Source organism: Vipera berus (genome assembly GCF_964194415.1).
Source record: "Vipera berus genome assembly, chromosome: 1".
NCBI lineage: Eukaryota > Metazoa > Chordata > Lepidosauria > Squamata > Viperidae > Vipera > Vipera berus.
In genome coordinates, this window is record NC_138202.1 from 275,484,030 (window position 1) to 275,503,220 (window position 19,191).

The 19,191-nt window shown below is 37.9% G+C and overlaps 1 protein-coding gene across 1 annotated transcript in view; it reads right to left on the reverse strand.

The window, feature by feature from the left end:
• SYNE1 (spectrin repeat containing nuclear envelope protein 1) overlaps positions 1-19,191 on the reverse strand; it is a gene marked incomplete at its 5' end in the record, with an annotated part of 342,823 nt that overhangs the window by 254,618 nt on the left and 69,014 nt on the right. The window contains 7 exons of the mRNA XM_081315102.1: positions 574-717; positions 1,243-1,395; positions 1,661-1,825; positions 5,793-5,995; positions 7,372-7,468; positions 13,576-13,744; positions 14,305-14,417. Coding sequence (XP_081171228.1) covers positions 574-717; positions 1,243-1,395; positions 1,661-1,825; positions 5,793-5,995; positions 7,372-7,468; positions 13,576-13,744; positions 14,305-14,417 — 1,044 coding nt within the window. The remainder of the gene's footprint in view (positions 1-573; positions 718-1,242; positions 1,396-1,660; positions 1,826-5,792; positions 5,996-7,371; positions 7,469-13,575; positions 13,745-14,304; positions 14,418-19,191) is intronic.

Consider the following 19,191-nt stretch of genomic DNA (forward strand, 5'->3'; position numbering starts at 1 on the left):
CATAAATTGGATGTTTTTCTTCTGATATCCAGTGGTGATTATATATAGCACCACTAGTAAAATGAATATCTTCCTTCTTTGTAGTTTCCACAAATTTGCTTTTGTGGGGGGGGGGGAATGATTGAGTAAAGAGTTTAGTGTATGTATTGAAAATATTTGCATAATATGCCTTTTTTCATGCCAAGGTTTGCAGCCTTGTTGTATATATCATACATGTTCAATTTCTTCTTTTTCTTTTTCTAGTCATATTTATTTTCCCTTTTGTTTTCTCAAAAATACCTGACTCATTATGTATAACTGCAGTTCTTAAAGAGGTGGGGGAGTGGCAGCAAAGATGGATAGAAGGAATAATGTCTTCCTTAAACTTATTTCATATTAACATCTGAGAGAATATGAAATAGGTTTAAGGAATACATTATTAGATAGAAGCAGTTGGAACATACTGAAAGTCTCTGGGCTAGCCCTAAAATAATTAAATACAGCAAAGAAACATAAATCAATCCCACTCTTATCTCTTCTCATTAGAGGGATGTAATTCAGGATAATTTAAGAAATTACTTGAATAGTAACTACCTTACTGAGCTGTCCTTTGATTCTTTGCATTCTTGCAAGCATTTCATTGACTTCTTCTTGTGGAATTTCCTTGGTAACCATTTGTGCTGTCCTTATTAACATCTTGTACTGGGTTTCCATAATGAGTGCTTTTTGTTTAATATCCTGTAATATTTTTGTTCCAAATAACTATGCGTAAAAATACAAAGCTTTTAAGAAATGGAGCTCAATCTCCTATTAGTTGTGGGACAGAAGACCGGGCCTTAAGAATTAACATCCTTTCCTTCAGTTGCATTAATTAATGGCATCTCATATTAAACGTACCATTACCATTTAAGCAGCATACATACTGTATTATGCTGCAAACTTTGAAGGTTTTTAATGCAAAATTTTTGTGAAATTATTTTATTAGAACATTCATTAGAGATTCATTTCCATGCTGCTAATTTTTTTAAAAAAAAAATGTTGAAAACAAAGTGTTGGAAGGAGGTAACAATTCCATTTAAATAGTTCACACTGGAAGCACAAGGAGAGGCATATGATTTACAGAAATCACAGCAGGAAAATGGTATAGCAGTTAAGAGAACTATGAGGATATATCCCAATGTCCTTAAAAACGCTCCTGCCCCAAAAAGCAGAACAAAACTCTAAAGCAGTGCTACATAGAAATAAGGCTTCTAATGAACTTGCCTCCATTTCTTGGACAAACAACTTTACGTTTAGAAAGGACACTTCTAAATGTGCGTGGATTTTCCTCTTTGCATCATCAATGAAAGCAGACAAGGCAGCCACTCCATCCAGATATTCCTTCTTTATTCTGTCTAATTCATCAGCCCGAGCATACTGTGAAAGTACAGAAAATAGATACAAGAATACAGAAGTAAGGAAGAGTCAGCAGAACATTAAGCACAGAAGGGACAAAAGTTTAAATTCCATTCAACATAAATCTATAGCATTCTTTTATGAAATATGTGTTTTTCTGTTCAGACAGAAAATAGAATGAGTGATATACAAATCTTTATTTAAATTTAAAAACTAAATTACTTGTTAACCTAATGCTGTGCAACAGTGGTTTGTAACTATAGGAATAAAGCCTCAGAGGACATACTTGTTTAACTTGCATAAATAATTCTCTCCATCGTCCATTTAGCAAGAGCAATTGTTGTTTTAAATCTCTGGAAACAGTCTCATCACATGTTTCAATCAGAAAATTACCGGCATCATTCATTGCAGTATGTTGCTGAATCCATTGTGGTAAATGCCGGAAGAAATCCTAGGAAGAACATATGTAATATTGCTGAAAAAAGTTCTAAACCACACGTACATGAATGTTTAATTTTCCCCAATTTCCCCTTATCATAAGCATATAATGATCGTCCTATCCTTTATGCTATATTTCTCAGGAAATTAAACCACCTTTTCTGCTGTGGCCCCCTTGCTGTGGAATTTTCTCTCCACCAACATGAAATATAAATAAGTCACCTTCTCATTTGCGTGGAAACTCTCAGTTTACAGATGTTGAAAACATTGATAACTATTCTGCATTTCCTATTTATGTACACCTCGGCTTCTGCTGTTATATTGAGAAGGGGCTATTGTCCTGAAAGACACATGGCTTCTAAAGAACAAAATTACTTCTATTTACAGGCAAATAAAAGTCGGTATCTGGAATATAAAACAAGAGGGTGTTTTTTTTTCCTAAGATGAGATTTCTGCCAATTTGCTTTAAAGATCCAATGCTTTAAAGTCTTGTCTGATGCTTCTGAAATTCAATTCCAAATAATTCTAGTTAGCAAGGTCACTGGTGAGCAATACCGAGAGCTGAATAATAATAATAATAATAATAATAATAATAATAATAATAATAATAATAATAATAATAATAATAACAACAACAACAACAACAACAACAACAACAACAACAATAATAATAATAATAATAATAATAATAATAATAATAATAATAATAATAATAATAATAATAATAAAGTTGGAAGGGACCTTGAAGGTCATCTAGCCCAACCCCCCTGCTCAGGCAGGAAAGCCTATAACATTTCAGACAAATGGCTGTCCAGTCTTTTCTTAAAAACTTCCAGTGTTGGAGCATTCACCACTTCTGGAGGCAGGTTGTTCCACTGGTTAATTGTCCTAACTGTCAGGAAGTTTCTCCTTCTTGCTTCTCTCCTTGATTAGTTTTCATCTTTTGCTTCTTATCCTGCCCTCTGGTGCCTTGGAAAATAGCTTGACTCCCTCTTCTTTGTGGCAGCCCCTGAGATATTGGAACACTGCTATCATGTCACCCCTCGTCCTTCTCTTTGTTAAATTAGACATACTCAATTCCAGCAGCTGTTCCTTATATGTTTTAGCCTCCAGTCCCCTATCATCTTTGTTGCTCTTCTCTGTACTCTTTCTAGAGTCTCAACATCTTTTTTACATTGTGGTGACCAAAACTGGATGCAGTGTGGCCTTACCAAGGCATTGTAAAGTGGTATTAATATTCATGTGATCTTGATTCTATCCCTCTGTTAATGCAGCCTAGCACTGTGTTGGCTTTTTTGGCAGCTGCAGCACACTGCTGGCTCATATTTAAGTGATTGTCCACTAGGACTCCAAGATCCCTCCCACAGTTACTTACTACTATTGAGCAAGGTACCTCTTATACTATACCTGTGCATTTGTTTTTTCTTGCCTAAATGTAGAACCTTACTTTTTTCACCATTGAATTTCATTTTGTTAGTAGCGCCCAGTGTTCAAGTCTGTCTAGATCCTCCTGTATCTTAAGCCTATCTTCCTGAGTGTTGGCTATTCCTCCCAGCTTGGTGTCGTCTGCAAATTTGATGAGTTCCCCATCTATCCCCTAGTCCAAATCGTTTATGAAGATGTTGAGAAGCACTAGGCCTAGAACAGAGCCCTGGGGCACCCCACTACACACTTCCCTCCATGTAGATACGGTTCCATTGAGGACCACACGTTCAGTACAAATGCCTTACTGAAGTCCAAGTAAATTATATCCACAGCATTCCTCTGATCCACTAATTTTGTCACTTGGTCAAAGAATGCAATAAGATTTGTATGGCATGATCTGTTTTTGACAAACCCATGTTGGCTTTTAGTGATAACTTTGTTCACATCAAGGTGTTCGCTGATTTGTTGTTTGATTATCTTTTCCAGAATCTTCCCAGGTATTGAGGTCAGGCTGATAGGTCTGTAGTTTCCTGGATCTATTTTTTTCCCTTTTTTGAAGATGGGAACTACATCAGCTCTCTTCCAGTCCTCTGGTAGTTCCCCAGTGCTCCAGGATCTTTGAAAAATATAGTTCAGTGGTTCTGAGATCACATTTTCCAGTTCCTTGAGAACTTTGGGGTGTAATCCATCTGGTCCTGGTTATTTGAACTCATCTAAGCTGGACAGGTGCTCACTTACCATTTTCTTGCCTATCTTAACTTGTGTTTCTATTCTGTTTTTTATGGCACTGTTTTTGATAGGTTGGACTGTTTTTTCCCTTTGTGTAAAGACAGATGCAAAAAATGAGTTAAATAGTTCTGATTTCTCCCTGTTGCTTGTCACCTTCTTGCCATTTTCACCCACTAATGGACCAATCATTTCCTTCACTTTTTTCTTCTTTTTTTCAATGTTGAAAGAAGCTTTTTTTTGTTATTTTTGACTTTGGTCACAAGCCTTAGTTCATTTTGAGCCTTAGCTTTCCTCATTTCGTCTTTTCAGGCTTAGGTTATTTGCTGATATTCTGACTTAGTTATGTGCCCCTCTTTCCACTTTCTACACTTGTCCCTTTTATCTTTTAATTTATCAAAGAGTTCTTTATGCAGCCATGCTGGTTTCTTTTGAGAGCTGTTATTTTTTCCTCTTTGTTGGTATTGTGATAGAGTGGGCTTTTATTATCTCACTTTTCAAAATTTCCCAAGCTTCTTGAGTTGTTTTCCCTTTGAAGATTCTCATCCATGGAATCCTCCCCAAGCTCTCTCTAAGTTTATTGAAATTAGCTCTCTTAAAAGTCCAAGACTCTAGTTTGACTGTCTTCTATTGCTTGTGCTTCCATAATGTTGAATTCCAATATTGCATGATCACTTCCTCCCACAGTTCCTGTGGCTTCAACACCTTCTATCATTTCATCTCTGTTAGTGAGAATTAGATCCAAAATATAGCAATATTTTAGAGGAGCACAAGTTGCATATACCTTTCTTAAATGCTTTGAGTCTAAGATACTTCAACAATTGTATCCTATATAAAAATGTACTAAAAATATGTGACATTATCAGGTGGGTTTGCTTCATTTTATACCACTGACTAGGCACGAAGAGAGATTTTTTTTCAGTCTGCTTTTTAGCTTCTGAGCTAAAGGCTGAGGCTTGGAGAAAAGAAGGAAGTAATGGCATGCTGCTGGCCCCTTTGGCCAATTATTTTGGCTAATGGGTGCAGGAGAAAACCTTTTCTGCCATTGCATCTCCCCTCTGGAACATCTTGTCTCCCAATGTAAGGTTGGCCCCAACCTTTCATAATGGCCTACAGAACTGGCTCTGCAATTTAGCTTTGGGCCCCAGTGAGGGAGCATCATAGTGGAGGTGATTGATTAACAACAGATCCCATCTTCCCCCCCCCCCGCCCCTGCTCTCCCAATCTGTAATTGAATGGTAGCATGTGCTGTGGTGGCGCAGTGGTTAGAATGCAGTACTGCAAGCTCACTCACTGCTCACTCCAGGAATTCGATCCTTACTGGCTGACTCAGCCTTCCATCCTTCTGATTGTTGAGGGAAATATGCTGACTCTGTAAACTGCTTAGAGAGTGCTGTAAAGCACTGTGAAGTGGTATATAAGTCTAAGTGCTCTTACTATTGCTTATATTAATTGATGTTCTCTCTCTCTCTCTCTCTCTCTCTCTCTCTCTCTCTCTCTCTCTCTCTCTCTCTCTCTCTCTCTCTCTCTCTCTGTGTGTGTGTGTGTGTGTGTGTGTGTGTGTGTGTGTGTGTGTTGCATGCACGCATTTATCTTTTATGACTGTAAGCCACCCGGAATTACCCTGTGGTAAGATGGGCTGCCATCTTCATTTATTTATAAATGTTATAAATAAATAAATAAAATAGAGGTAGTCATATTTCAGATGTGGAAGCTCACGGGGTCATGTTGAGACATCACTGCCTCTCAATTCAACCTGTTTCCAGAGTTGTTGAATAGAAATCTAACATATACATGTTAAAGTACTTAAGGCAACAAACGTTCCTTACCTTTTTAGCATGTTCAGGCTGATTCAGCATTTTTTCAGCATCTTCCAGCCAGGCCTGCAAAATGGCAACTGTATTGCTATATCGATCCCAATTAGAAATGACTTCTTCTAACATACTCCGAACACTTCTCACTTCAACTGACAAGTGCCTCCACTGCGTTGTTGTATCATTCATGAACTTCTTAATGTTCTCTATTTCTTCCGCTGAAATATAGCACTGAATCTTTAACATAAATCTTGGATCAAATGAAAACCCCAATATAAAATAACATTAAGAACAAGCAAGATTTAATCTTAATACAAATAATTAGTACAAGCACAGTATGTTATTTTAGTGACTCTTTTAAAGACACACAACATTGACATTATACCTAATCATATAGCAATCATGAGAGTACAGTGAAGCTAAATAGTAATAACTTACTTATTGCTGATAAATGTACCATCTTTACTATTAAATGTAATCTTCAGAAGAAACAGACATATATCTTTAGTCACATTTTACACACACACACACACACACACACACACACACACACCAAAAAACAACAACACCAGAATTCTCCAAAGTGATCAATATCGACCTCCAATGGTCAATGGGACTATCCAAAGAGTTGTTGTTACTATTAGTAGCACTTATTAATTTTCATATAACAAACACGTAGGGATTGATCAACAATCTGAAACTTCATGAAGGGGATTAACGAGCTGAAAAATGTGGAGACCCCCGACATACATGCACAGATATTTAAGTATAGCAGCACCCTACTGCTGCCTTGTGCAATGTTGGGGAAACAAGGTCCACAGCGATTAAGCATTCATCCTAGATTATAATGGGCATTACTGCCTAAGTACACTGTGCATTGTATTGGGAAGTCCTTTTGGGGTCTGCAAAGTCATCAAACGGTCACTTTGCAAAGTGTATTGCCATGGGAAAAGTTCAAGGAGCTAAAACATCTGCATCCAGAAGGTTTGGCATGGCTACTCCAAGTATTTTCTCTGGTTGCCTTCACATACCATTTGTTTCACTGGTGGTCCAAATGGAGGAATTATCTGTGCATGGGTAGGTTTGCAGAGATAACTGGGGTAGTTATCAAAGCAGCTGTAATGAGCCTTCACTGCTTTAACACTTCATAAAGTGAAGCCAATCCATTTTTCAAAGAAAGCCTTTTAAACGCTTTGACAATCTCTAGTGTTGTTTCCCAGCCTGAGGTAGAGCATTTGTGGCCAAAATGAATAAACAAAATTTCATGTGGAAATTAGATTAATACTAAAATCAATGTTGTTACACATCATAAAAAGCTACATGAGATCTAAATATTTTTACGTAATTGGGGCATTAGTGTGACATTCAAATGTGTACCCCAGCATGGTTAAAAATCCTACATCCATAAAAAAGAACTTTAGAAAAAGTTTACCATGTTAGGAAAGGATCATTGCTCTGAAATGTCTTCATGTGGTTATTCATACTCTGCTCTCATACACATGGATTCCAATTTTGTCATTTTCCAAATTGCTTAGCAACAGCTGAACTTGATCTAACAATAAGAATAATGCTGAACAAATACACTTCTACTTACATGAGCCATTAGCATTGGCATAGATCTCAGCTGTTTTTTTCAAGATCTGGTACGTAATTTCATACTGCTCAAAAAATTTGTTGTTTTCTATAATAGTCTGAAAAGGAGAAGAAAAATGAAATCTACAATAAGATAAAAAATAGCCTTTAAAAATATAAGTATACCTATTAAGCTTTCCTGAAAGATTCAATCCTCCAGATCTTTTTTTAAACTTTACAATATATATTAAACTTTTTAAAATTTTCTTTCGCTTTGGGAAAAATATATGCAAAAATGCCCCTGATATTAACCTCATTGTCAGCACATCCATATTAATTATTAAAAAATAACTAAGGATGATGTGGAACTATAGTAAAGCAAATTAATTTATGAAATCCAGTTTGGGCCAGTAATCAAGGCGTTGAATTGGGGGCATGGAGACTTGCTTTGGATAGAAAAGTGTACTGGATACAAGTTGTTTTGTTTCAACCCTACGAAGAAGCTGCCTACAAAACTGAGGAACTTGTTTATATAGTCACCAAAAATAAAGACTGACTCAAGGTCAAAATCATCATCATCATAGGGCACCTTAAAGAGAAGCAGACCCATGATCAATTTTGCTCATGAAGGCCAATGAAAATGACAACAGCCACGCAGGATGCCAGGCAGAGAAACTTAAAGAATGAACTTTAGATTTTCTACATGCAAATTATCCTTCTATTACTAAACACGTTTCTCATACACAATCTAATGATAATTCAGCAAAATGTATGCCTGATTGCTAGGCTCCCGAGTCTGGACTGCAAAATTAGATGGGAGTAAACAGTAGCAGTTTCCTGTATCTCTTTGTTAACCTTACTGGTCATCCAGAGTTTTTCTCAGACTGCTCTTTTAAACAGAGATCAGTGTATATTTCCTTATCCTGGTGAGTCCATAGGCCTTACAAACAAGACACAAATAGTGTGACATTATTTTCTGATTGTTTGTGTTTTTAAAATGTAAATATTTTTAGTAAAAGATACAGTAGCTAATGCAGCAGTCATTTATTATCAATGGCATGAACTTATAGGATGGCCTTAACACAGAGGTCTTCAAACTTGGCCCTTTTATGATTTGTGGACTTCAACTCCCAGAATTCCTCAGCCAGGCTGGCTGAGGAATTCTGGGAGTTGAAGTCCACAAGTCATAAAGGGGCCAAGTTTGAAGACCCCTGCCTTAACATTATTGATTGACTTAGGATACAAATGCTCACAGAAGGGAAATTAGCCTGATGCAGATACAAAATAAAAAAAGCTGTTATGAAGCCAGAAAAATAAAAAAGGAAATGATAACTGGGGATGGTGGTAACAAATCTACAAACCTACAAAAAGATCAGTCACTTATTCTATTGAACTATGCAATTAGTACATCCTTCCCTCATTTAGCAGCTGCATTCCATTCCAACAAGTTGGTTATTAAGCCAAATGGTTGCTAAGTGAACATGTGACTGATAGAAAGAGATAGAGAAAACAGACACTATGTAGATCATTGGTTGCTGCAATCTTATTCAGATAAATGAAACTTGGCTCTCTCATACAGTGCCCTGTGCCTGACCCTTTTTTGCCCTTCACAGGGTGGGGAGATTGCTTAAACAAGCTATCTTTCCTTGAGTTTTTTTTTCATTACAGCACTTCCTTAAAAATACCTAACCAAAAGTTCATAAACTCAGCTCTTTGACTTTAATTAGTTGATTAAAACCCTCCTGCCAGTTCCCATTGCAGCCTGAACCTGACCAGATATTAATCAAGTTTCAATGGAAGGCTTTTGTTGTCAAGCAGGCAAAATTTGGTCATAAATGCAGCATTGTTTGGAAAATGGTGGGTTTTTTTTAGCATGGTACCTATGAATGGTTGCTAAGGAAAGTAGCTGCTAAATGAGAAGCAGTTGTATATGCTAGCAAATACACTGTATTGAAGAATGGACAATGACATTGACCTCTATAGGAGAAGAACTGGGAGAACCAGAGGAAAGAGGGATCAGCCTAGAATCACTTTGTAGCCACAAATGAACTAAATCTAATCACCCGTAATTGCCATTGACCCTTATGCAACTCTAACCAACTGCTAACTATTAGTTGAGAAGATTCTTGTGCATGGATTTTTAGCAATAAATTAGTTAAACTGAACCTTCATACTTTTTACGCCTCTCACATAATACCACTAGGTAATTCTTTCTCTTTTTCTTAAACCCTCATGCAAAAGCTAATCAAAGCATATGAGCATGCATCTTGGGTTCTTCTCTTTCCCAAAGTATACATAGAGTAGAGCTTTTTCCCTTCTCAATAACTCATTTAGTAGAGAAAGAAGATTGTTAGTAGCATGCAGTCTAATATATGTAATATGTGGTTTGTCCCTAAGACCACAGGAGGGCAAGAGCTTAACCGAAGAAACAGGTTTCATACCTGTTTTGTGCACTATTAAATCATACTGACACAGATCAACATTAAAATAAATATTTTAAATCAACCTGTAGTATTTATTTTTAAGATCTAAATCAGTTGCAACAATAAGAAAATAAAATTAATCTTTTCTTTGAATATACTTGGCAAAATCTTCAAAGCAAGTTGAAGGCCTGATACAACAATGCATATTTTGTGTCTAGAATAAGATTTATGAAGTACTTCAGCATTCCTTTCTTTGAATAAACATGGTCCTGCTTGGCAACAAATTAACCTTATCTGATTTGGAAACTTTAGTAATCATAGATCATTAAACAATTTGTTATTATTCACCATGGTAGTGCAGCTCCTTATAGCTCCTTGTAAGTCACCTACTTATAGAATAGATGGTGAACCTTTTACAGACCGAGTGTCCAAACTGCAGCCCCAAACCCACTTATGTATCATTGGATGTCAGGGGCATGGCCCATTGGGTGGGTGTGGCCAATTGGGTGGGTATGGGTGCGGTGGTTACGGCAGACTGGGTGGGAGCAAAAATTTCAAACAATCAATTCCAAATTTGTGAGATCTTTTTTCCCCCCGCAAGAAGTTGAAATTAATTGATTGATTGAACCTTTTTTCCCCCCACATGACGGCGGAGGCCTAAAGTGAAAAAGTTTTATAAAACCCAGCTGAAGGCCTAGGATTGGGGCAACGGCGTGCGTGCCCACAGAGAAGGCTCTGTGTGCCACCTGTGGCACGCATGCCATAGGTTTGCCACCACGCGATAGAATAACAGAACTGGAGGGACCTTGTGGGTCATCAAGTTTAATCCACCAGCACCCCCTGCCCAAGCAGGAGACCCTACACCATTTCTGACAGATGGCAGTCCAGTCTCTTCTTGAAAGCTTCCAGTGATGAAGCTACCACAACTTTTGAAGGCAATCTGTTCCATTATGTCAGACAGTTCTTGAAAATATACAACGGGTACAATTTTGCATTAAAATACCCCAAAATTAAAAAGCCAAAATATTAGTGAAAATATCTATTAGCAATGAGGAAGCAATAATGGAAAACTTAATTACTACTATATGATTAACAGCAGAATGACACAATAATATATGACTTTTAAAGTTCCAACAAGCTATTGTTTTCAAACTGATTTAAAAAGGCCAAGTTGCAAATGTGTGAGATCTCTAAAATATTAATCATACAATTCTGAAAAGCAATCTTTCTAATTTCTCCATATAGTATATATGTGTGAGAAGAACATTTCTTTGCTTTATATTCTATTAAACATTTAATTTTGTACCCTGAAAGACCAGGAGCCCATGAATTTAGCCCATGGCAGGATACAGACTGGAGCCTAATAGATTTCTGGATTTTCTTCCTTCTTTCCATTCTTATAATTACATTTTATTAGATACCGTAAAACTTTCTAGAGAATTTTAAAGGTTGCACACTCTTTTATATTGCCTTGGTTAAGACACTACCCAACTGTGTCTTTTGGAATTATATAACATGCTCCTTTATATTTACAGAAGAAAAATAACAGAGTTGGAAGGGACCTTGGAGGTCATCTAGTCCAATTCCCTGCTCAGGCAGGAAACCCTATACCATTTCAAAGAAATGGTTGCCTAATCTCTTCTTAAAAACTTCCAGTGTTGGAGCATTCACATCTTCTGGAGGCAGGCTGTTCCACTGATTGTTTTAACTGTCAGGAAATTTCTCCTTAGTTCTAGGTTGCTTCTCTCTTTGGTTAGTTTCCATCCGTTGCTTCTTATCCTGCCTTCAGGTGCTTTGGAGAATAGGTTGACCCCCTCTTCTTTGTGGCAGCCTCTTAGATATTGGAACACTGCTATCATGTCGTCCTTCTCTTCATTAAAATAGACATACCCAATTCCAGTAACCGTTCCTTATATGTTACTGTTTACTGTTATATTGTTAGTGTTCCATGGAACAATCATTTTTGCCAAAAATAAGGATAATTAACTTGCCTTAAGTCAGCCATTAATTGTGACTACCATTTCAGACAAATTATTTCTTCTTAAAAACTTCCAGTGTTGGGGCATTCACAACTTCTGGAAGCAAGTTGTTCCACTGTCATACAAAAGAGCTAAAACTAAATGGTTTTAAATGTCATACAAAAGAGCTAAAACTAAATGATTTAAATGGTTTCAGTCCATTTAGAAGGACAATTGAATGGAACAAGTAAGCATAAATAAATTTACTCCTAGGTAAGTTTTCAGTTCATGTTAGTTCAAGAAAGCTGTCATCAAAATCAATGGAAATTGAATCCCACTACTTTCCCTAATTTATGATGAATGGCATTCAACATAAAGAACAGTTACCATATTGGAAGACTAGGCATATCAGATATGTAACATTGCCTTTTTCAAAGTCAAAGACAATTTGTTCAGCTAGTTAAATACTTTCTGCACAGGCTGACAGCAGCTAATTAAATTTTAATAAAGGAGTACAGGTGGACCTCGACTTATGACAACAATTGGGACCAGAATTCCCATTGCTAAGTAAGATGATTGTTAAGTGAGTTTTGTAGTCCTCTTTGCCATGGTTATTAACCAAATCATTGCAGTGAATAAATGAATCCTAAACAAATCCAGCTTCCCCCATTGACTTCTGCATGTCCAAAAGCTGACTGGGAAGGATGCAAATGGCAATCACATGATCCTGGAACACTGCAGACATAAACAGATGCCAGTTGCCAAGCATCCAAATTCTGACTACATGGTCATAGAGATGCTGCAACCATCGTAAATGTGAGAATCGATTGAAAGTCACTTTTTTCATTAACTGTTGTGACACCAAGCAGTTGCTAAATGAATAGTTATAAGTCAGGGACTAGTTGTATTTTCCAGTTCCATTAGACGATGTTGCGGAATGAAGAAGGACCTTCTGTATGCAAAGGAAGTATAGGTAATCCTCGAGGTAACGATCACAACCGAGCCCAAAATTTATGTTGATAAATGAAACATTTTTAAGTGATTTTTGCCCCATTGCACAGCTTTTCTTGCTGTTGTTGTTAAGCGAATCACTGCAGTTATTAAGTTAGTAACACAGTTGCTGAATGAATTTGGATTCCCTATTGACTTTGCTTGTCAGAAGGTTGCAAAAGATGATCACATGATTTTGGGACCCTGCAACCGTCATAAATACGATATGAACCAATGCTGAACTCTGATCACGTGACCACGGGGATGCTGCAATGGTCGTAACTGTGAAAAATGGTCATAGGTCACTTTTTCAGTGCTGTTGAAACTTTGAATGGTCACTAAATGACTGCTGTAAGATGAGGATTCTGTGTATTTACTATCAACTTTGAGTCCCAATCTCCAAAAGAATTAAGAGTGTGTTAAGCAAAATCCTGATAAATTCTGAAGTTACTTGTCCTACCAATCCTTCCCTAAAGGGTTCAAGTTACTCTAAAGTGAACCCTCTTCAGAGGCAATAAGAACAGAAAACACACACACACACACACACACACACATATTCTTTTTTAAATATTGTTGCTCGGTGATCAGCTCAGTTCTAGGGAATGTGATCCATCTGCAACGTGCTTCATGTAACATGCCTTGCCTGCATGATAAAAATATGACAGTGTGCCTTGACTCATCATGATGTGGGAAGCTTCACGCCCACCTCTTTCCTTGCAGGCCTGTTCTGTTTAAAATCAATCCAGCAATATAATTGGGAAAAACAACACTATAATATCACATTAGCTGTTTGTGTTTTTGGTTCATATATTTTCTTTCTTAAAATTGCACGTTCATAAATCAGGGTAAACTTGCCATATAATTCTGAAGAAGCAGCTCAACAGAATCTCTTCTTCCATATTTGATAATCCATGATTTTAATTTTGATTCAGCCAGGACCAAGAGTGACAGCAAGCGGTACTTCAGTTCCAAGAACTCCATTTTCAGCAGATGGAGATCAGATGAAGAGGCAACAAAATTAAACCTAGACATGAATTACCCCATCGTTAAACACAGAAACATACAATGAGCATAAAATTACAATTCATGCTGCAAAGCTGTAAAGCATAAAGATATTGAATGTTGAATTTTAATAACCAACGTAAACTAGTTGAGTAGGTTTATAAAGTGAAGAAAGGTATGAATTCAATTCTAAACACAAATGAAAAACATGTTATATAGAGCTTGTTTTCCAGTAAAGACACTGATAAGAATTGTAAACCAAAATATTTTTATTAAACAGTGATTTCTTTCTCTCAGCCCCCATAAACATTTCCAAATGATGTTGTTACATAATGTTTTGCCTACTGCTAGGTGGCAAACAACAACAACAAACAGCTTTATTGCATTTTCAAAATTTATAGCTTATTTACTTTCAAGTATTTTTCTCAAACCAGTGTCAATGACCAGAAAAGATAATTACAGTGTGGAACACTTGTTTCCTCTGCTATTTAAAAAAAAAACCTTTAGAAAACCAGAGACTGATTTTAACAGAAACAAGCAACATTTCATCACTGTAACATGTAAGAATGAATCCGGACTTACCTCTCAGCCATATCATCAAGCTGCTCTAACGGAATAGGGACTCCATTGACAGACTGAGCTCGGTGGATTTCCTGGAATGTCCTTTTGTACCCATCTACATTTTTAAGCATATCCTAATTTGGAGGGTTGTTTTTTTTTTAAGAGAGAGCAAAGAGAAAAAAATAAAAGGTTCACGGCTGGCAATTTTAAGGAGTATAATTTTTAAAGCTGCACTGATGACTCAATATATAAAAACGTTTGTTCAGGCTGTCACAGTTATAGGTGAGGGAAAGCATTTATAGCAGCTTGATCTTCTTCAGAACAAAAGTGCCTTTTGAGATATTGTGCTGTGCCCTGGTAATTCTGGCTTATTATAAATCAAACAATCAGGTTATTTGCCGAAAGCATTTGGAAAACATGTTGCTTACTACCCCCAGTCAATCCATTTACCTATCGGTTTATGAATCCTATTCCACTTATTGCATTAGGCAAATAGAATATGCACACACAGTAATATTTCCTTCTTAAAAATCCATAGAGTCAGATCTTTTAGAGTCACTGCATCTTTCATGCATAGTGAATTCAGGAATATGGACTGGCTGAATTCGGTAATCCATTCCGAAATCACTGTAGCTTCTAAATCATCTGGTAAAAAATATAAACCAGGAAGAGTCTAATATCTGGGTGTTTTTTTTCCTGTAGTATCTAAGCAACAGTACTTAGTGAAAGTTATTTATTAAAATATTACTAGTAATCATCAGAAGAAATGTTCTTAAAAGAATATGCCAGGGCATGTTTTTCTACCAGTCACAATTTAATTAGACTAGCAAGGTGATACGAATAGGTAAATTTCTGTTTTGCACCTGCTATGATTGTATTTGAATTGACATTATACAACCATACCATGAACTGTGGAGGTTTTTAAAAAAGTCACTGTTCTTCTATCTACTATTATTCCAGTTCCAACTGAATGCAGTTAAAAATTTAAAAAAATGTTGCATTCATACATCTGTGAATTTTAAGTTTCTGGCTAGGGGGCATTCAAACAGCAAAGTACAGAAGAGGAAGTCAAATCCACCAATCAGCACACAGGATGTGCACCTCCCCACAACGTGCAATTGGGATTTAGCAGGTATTTGCGTTGGCCCCTCTGCAGCTAACTTCAATATATGCTTCCCGAACAACGCCTTCATAGCATAAATATGCAACAATTGCTATGGACAGTTGCAGGCAACTCTAAATCAGCCTTAAGACAGGTTAATGTTATTGTAAAAGAACTATCCTATCCACACAATTAAAAACACTATCTCTTGTCTAAGACTAATAAAATCTAATAAACCACGAGGTCTAGGTCAACATGTCTAACCTTTGGAGCAAATGGATCATTAGTCAAGTACACATTTTGAGATAGTATACAATGCATTATTTATGCAACCTTCCATCAGTTTCATTTTTAAACCTCTTGCATAAGGAGCTGGAAAACAAGGAACAATATTCTATGTCTTTCCAAAAATGTATTCAGCCATATCAACAATTAATACATCTGAAAGGCTGGTGTGGCACAGGAAAGTTGATTAAAAGAGAGAAAGCATTTTAAAAAGTCAACTTTCCTGCTCCTGTATTGTCATAACAGAAGTTTCTATTTGGGGGGGGGGCTTTTCTTGTGGAGACAGTGTTTTTGCTCCACTGAGAAACAGAGGTGACATTATTCATTTCTGCAAATGGGTACTACATAACACTTCATCTGCTCATCCTTCTTTCTTCAGAGGAGGCAATCAAAGATATAAAATAAAGCTCTCTAGAAGCAGAGGAATACCTTTTTTGGGAAAGCAGTTTTTTATGTATTGTTTTTTTAATACGTGATTTTTACTGAGCAATAGACAACCTGTGCCTCTCTGGGTCATTGTTTCAGAGTTATTACCTTACTTAAACAGAGAAACAAAATGGCCAAGGGCAGGTAAAAAGGCATTGGTAGAAGGAGAAAGTTGCTTTCCAGCTACTTCCCATTGAGTTTGTCCTTCCTTCCTTCCTTCCTTCCTTCCTTCCTTCCTTCCTTCCTTCCTTCCTTCCTTCCTTCCTTCCTTCCTTCCTCCCTCCCTCCCTCCCTCCCTCCCTCCCACCTTTTCCCTTTCGTTTCCCTTTCCAGCAGGCAGGTAACTGATTGCTACTGGGTAAAGAAGGGAGGAAGGGATTATAAAATTGGTTTGGACACTGTCACAGAGCATTGAAAATTAAGATCATGTGATCACATGACTGAAGGAGCAGCCCATCAACAGCCAGTGGCAATGAAGCAGCCACAATTTCCACAAATTTCATTACCTCATGAGTTATGAAATGTCACTAGTCCTGGATTTTGGACACATTCTGTATATTAGCCTGTTTGAGAAACCTTGGTTCAAAAATTGTAGCCCTATGATGCACGGCTTTGCCAAGTTAACAAACATGACGAGAGTTAGTAATATATAGATTTATCTGAAGCATTTTCAAAGCAAAGCAGAGCTTTTTCTGTCTATAAAATATGTCGTATGTATATAGCCAGTATATATTTCTTTCTCAAGATCTCTCTGTTAAAAATTATAGCACAGAATTACGTAGGTGTGATGCTTCTAAAGAGCCACCATGACACATTTCATATATTTTAACAAAGTGACAACAGCAGCATTAAAGTGACCTCTTACTTATATTTTAATTATCTCATTTTATTTATTATTAATTTATTTATTAATTTAATTTGTATACCACCCTTCTCCCGAAGGACTCAGGGCGGTGATTGTTTATTATTATAAAACAAATGCTTATAAGCTACTGAAAGTATTTTGCATGGGGATTGAGATGTACACAATTTAAAGAAAATTATCTCAGTAGTAAAAGTAATTATGAAACAAATTGACTAATGGTACAATTTAACTAATTAGAAAACAATAAAACTGTTTAAATTTATTTATTAAATTTATAGGATACCCCAATTTCTCTAGGTGGCTTAAAAATACAATAAAGAATACAGAAAGGTGTATAGATAGCAATAGCAATAGAGCTTCATAGTCCTTTACAGCCCTCTCTAAGCAGTTTGCAGAGTCAGCATATTGCCCGCAACAATTTGGGTCCTCATTTTACCGATCTCAGAAGGATAGAAGGCTAAGTCAACCTCAAGCCAATCAGAATCGAACTCCTGGCTATGAGCAGAGTTTTAGTCTGCACTGCTGCATTCTAACTCTGGAAAAACTTGCGATCTTCTATTGTAACCATTAAATGACTTTTAACAAACATATATTACACCCCTTCCCCCCCAACAATTAAAGAGTTAACATTTTTCAACGTCTTGTTGCTCAGTGGTCTTCTTAACCAGACTCATTGGCCTCCGGGCCACACATAGTCTTTTAAATATGTAGGTGGTCTTCTAGCTCTGATGGAGCGTCTGGGGGGGATTGTCGAGTGGGCTTCCCCAGATAGATGATGATGTAGGCGGTAGGGGATTCATGGCCGTGGAGTCCTTGCTGCTCTGAAGATTTTGAGCAGCACTGGGTTTTCCCCCTAAGAGAGAAGGTTCCCCCGGGTCTGCGAAGTTTCCAGGTTCCTCCTGAATGTTGGGGGTAAGACTGACTGGTTCCCTTGACGTTGGTTGTTCCTCAGGTGCTGGGGGCTGGTTACTTGGTCCCCTTTTCCTAAGCTGGTCTATATGACGTCTTATTTGCCACCCCCCTTCCCCTTCAATAAGATACAAGATTGGCCCTGTGCGAAGAATGACCACCTCGGGCAGCCATTTGCTCCCTAGTCCAAAATTCCTGGCCCACACATGGTCCCCTATGTTGAATTGTCTGGTAGAGGCTGGTAATTCTGTTTCTTCTGCCACCCTGTTCGGGTGCAGCCTGTCCAGTCTGGTGACCAGGTGGAGGCCCCAACGTAATTCAACAGGGCTTTTGCCAGTGGCTGTGCAAGGGGTAGAGTGCTGGGCCAAAAGGAACTGAGCCAATTGTTGGTGCCAGTCGCCAGAGATGATGCGTCATAAGGCGGCTTTGGTTGTCCGGACCATGACTTCAGCCAGGCTGTTAGTGGATGGCTGGAAGGGAGCCAAGGTAATGTGTTTAATTAAGTTGGCCCTGATGAAAATCTGGAAATCATCAGAAGTGAATTGTGGTCCATTGTCTGAAACTGTTATATCAGGGAGACCGTGTGTAGCGAAGAGCCCCCTTAGCACTTGTACCATGCTGGCTGTGGTTAGGCTTCTAACCGGAATGACCTCTAGCCACCTGGAATAGCTGTCGACTATGATGAGGAACAATTGTCCCTGGAAGGGTCCAGCAAAATCGATGTGGATCCTTGACCAGGGTTTGTGAGCTGATTCCCACTTATGTAGGGTCGCGTGAGGTGGCCCTGGTCTGGACTGTTGACACGGTTGACATCCGGCAACATGCTCCTCTATGTGTTTATCTAACCCCGGCCACCAAAGGTAGCTGCGTGCTAAGGCCTTCATCTTTACCATGCCCGGATGCCCCTCATGCAGGGCTAGGAGAGCTCTGGGCTTGTGTTTTTCGGGGATGACTACTCTGCTTCCCCATAAGACGCACCCTTGGTGAGTGGATAATTCATTTCTCCTATTGTAATAGGCCTGGAATTCAGGCCCTGGGCTATGGCTCTGCCAGCCAGAGGTTACCCAAACCAGTACTCTACTGAGAAATCTGTCTGTGGTTGTTGCTGAAGCTATGTCCTTTACCTGCAGGGGGCAATCCAGCAGTTCTTTGATGGCCAAGATCTGTCCCCCAGGTGCAGAGTCTGGGTCAATATCAGCTAAAGGCAGTTGGCTCAGTCCATCAGCATGACACATATCCTTACCAGGCTTGTGAAGTAATTTGAATGAATATGCTGATAAAAATGTGGACCGGCGCAGAACCCTTGGGGACAGGATTTGAG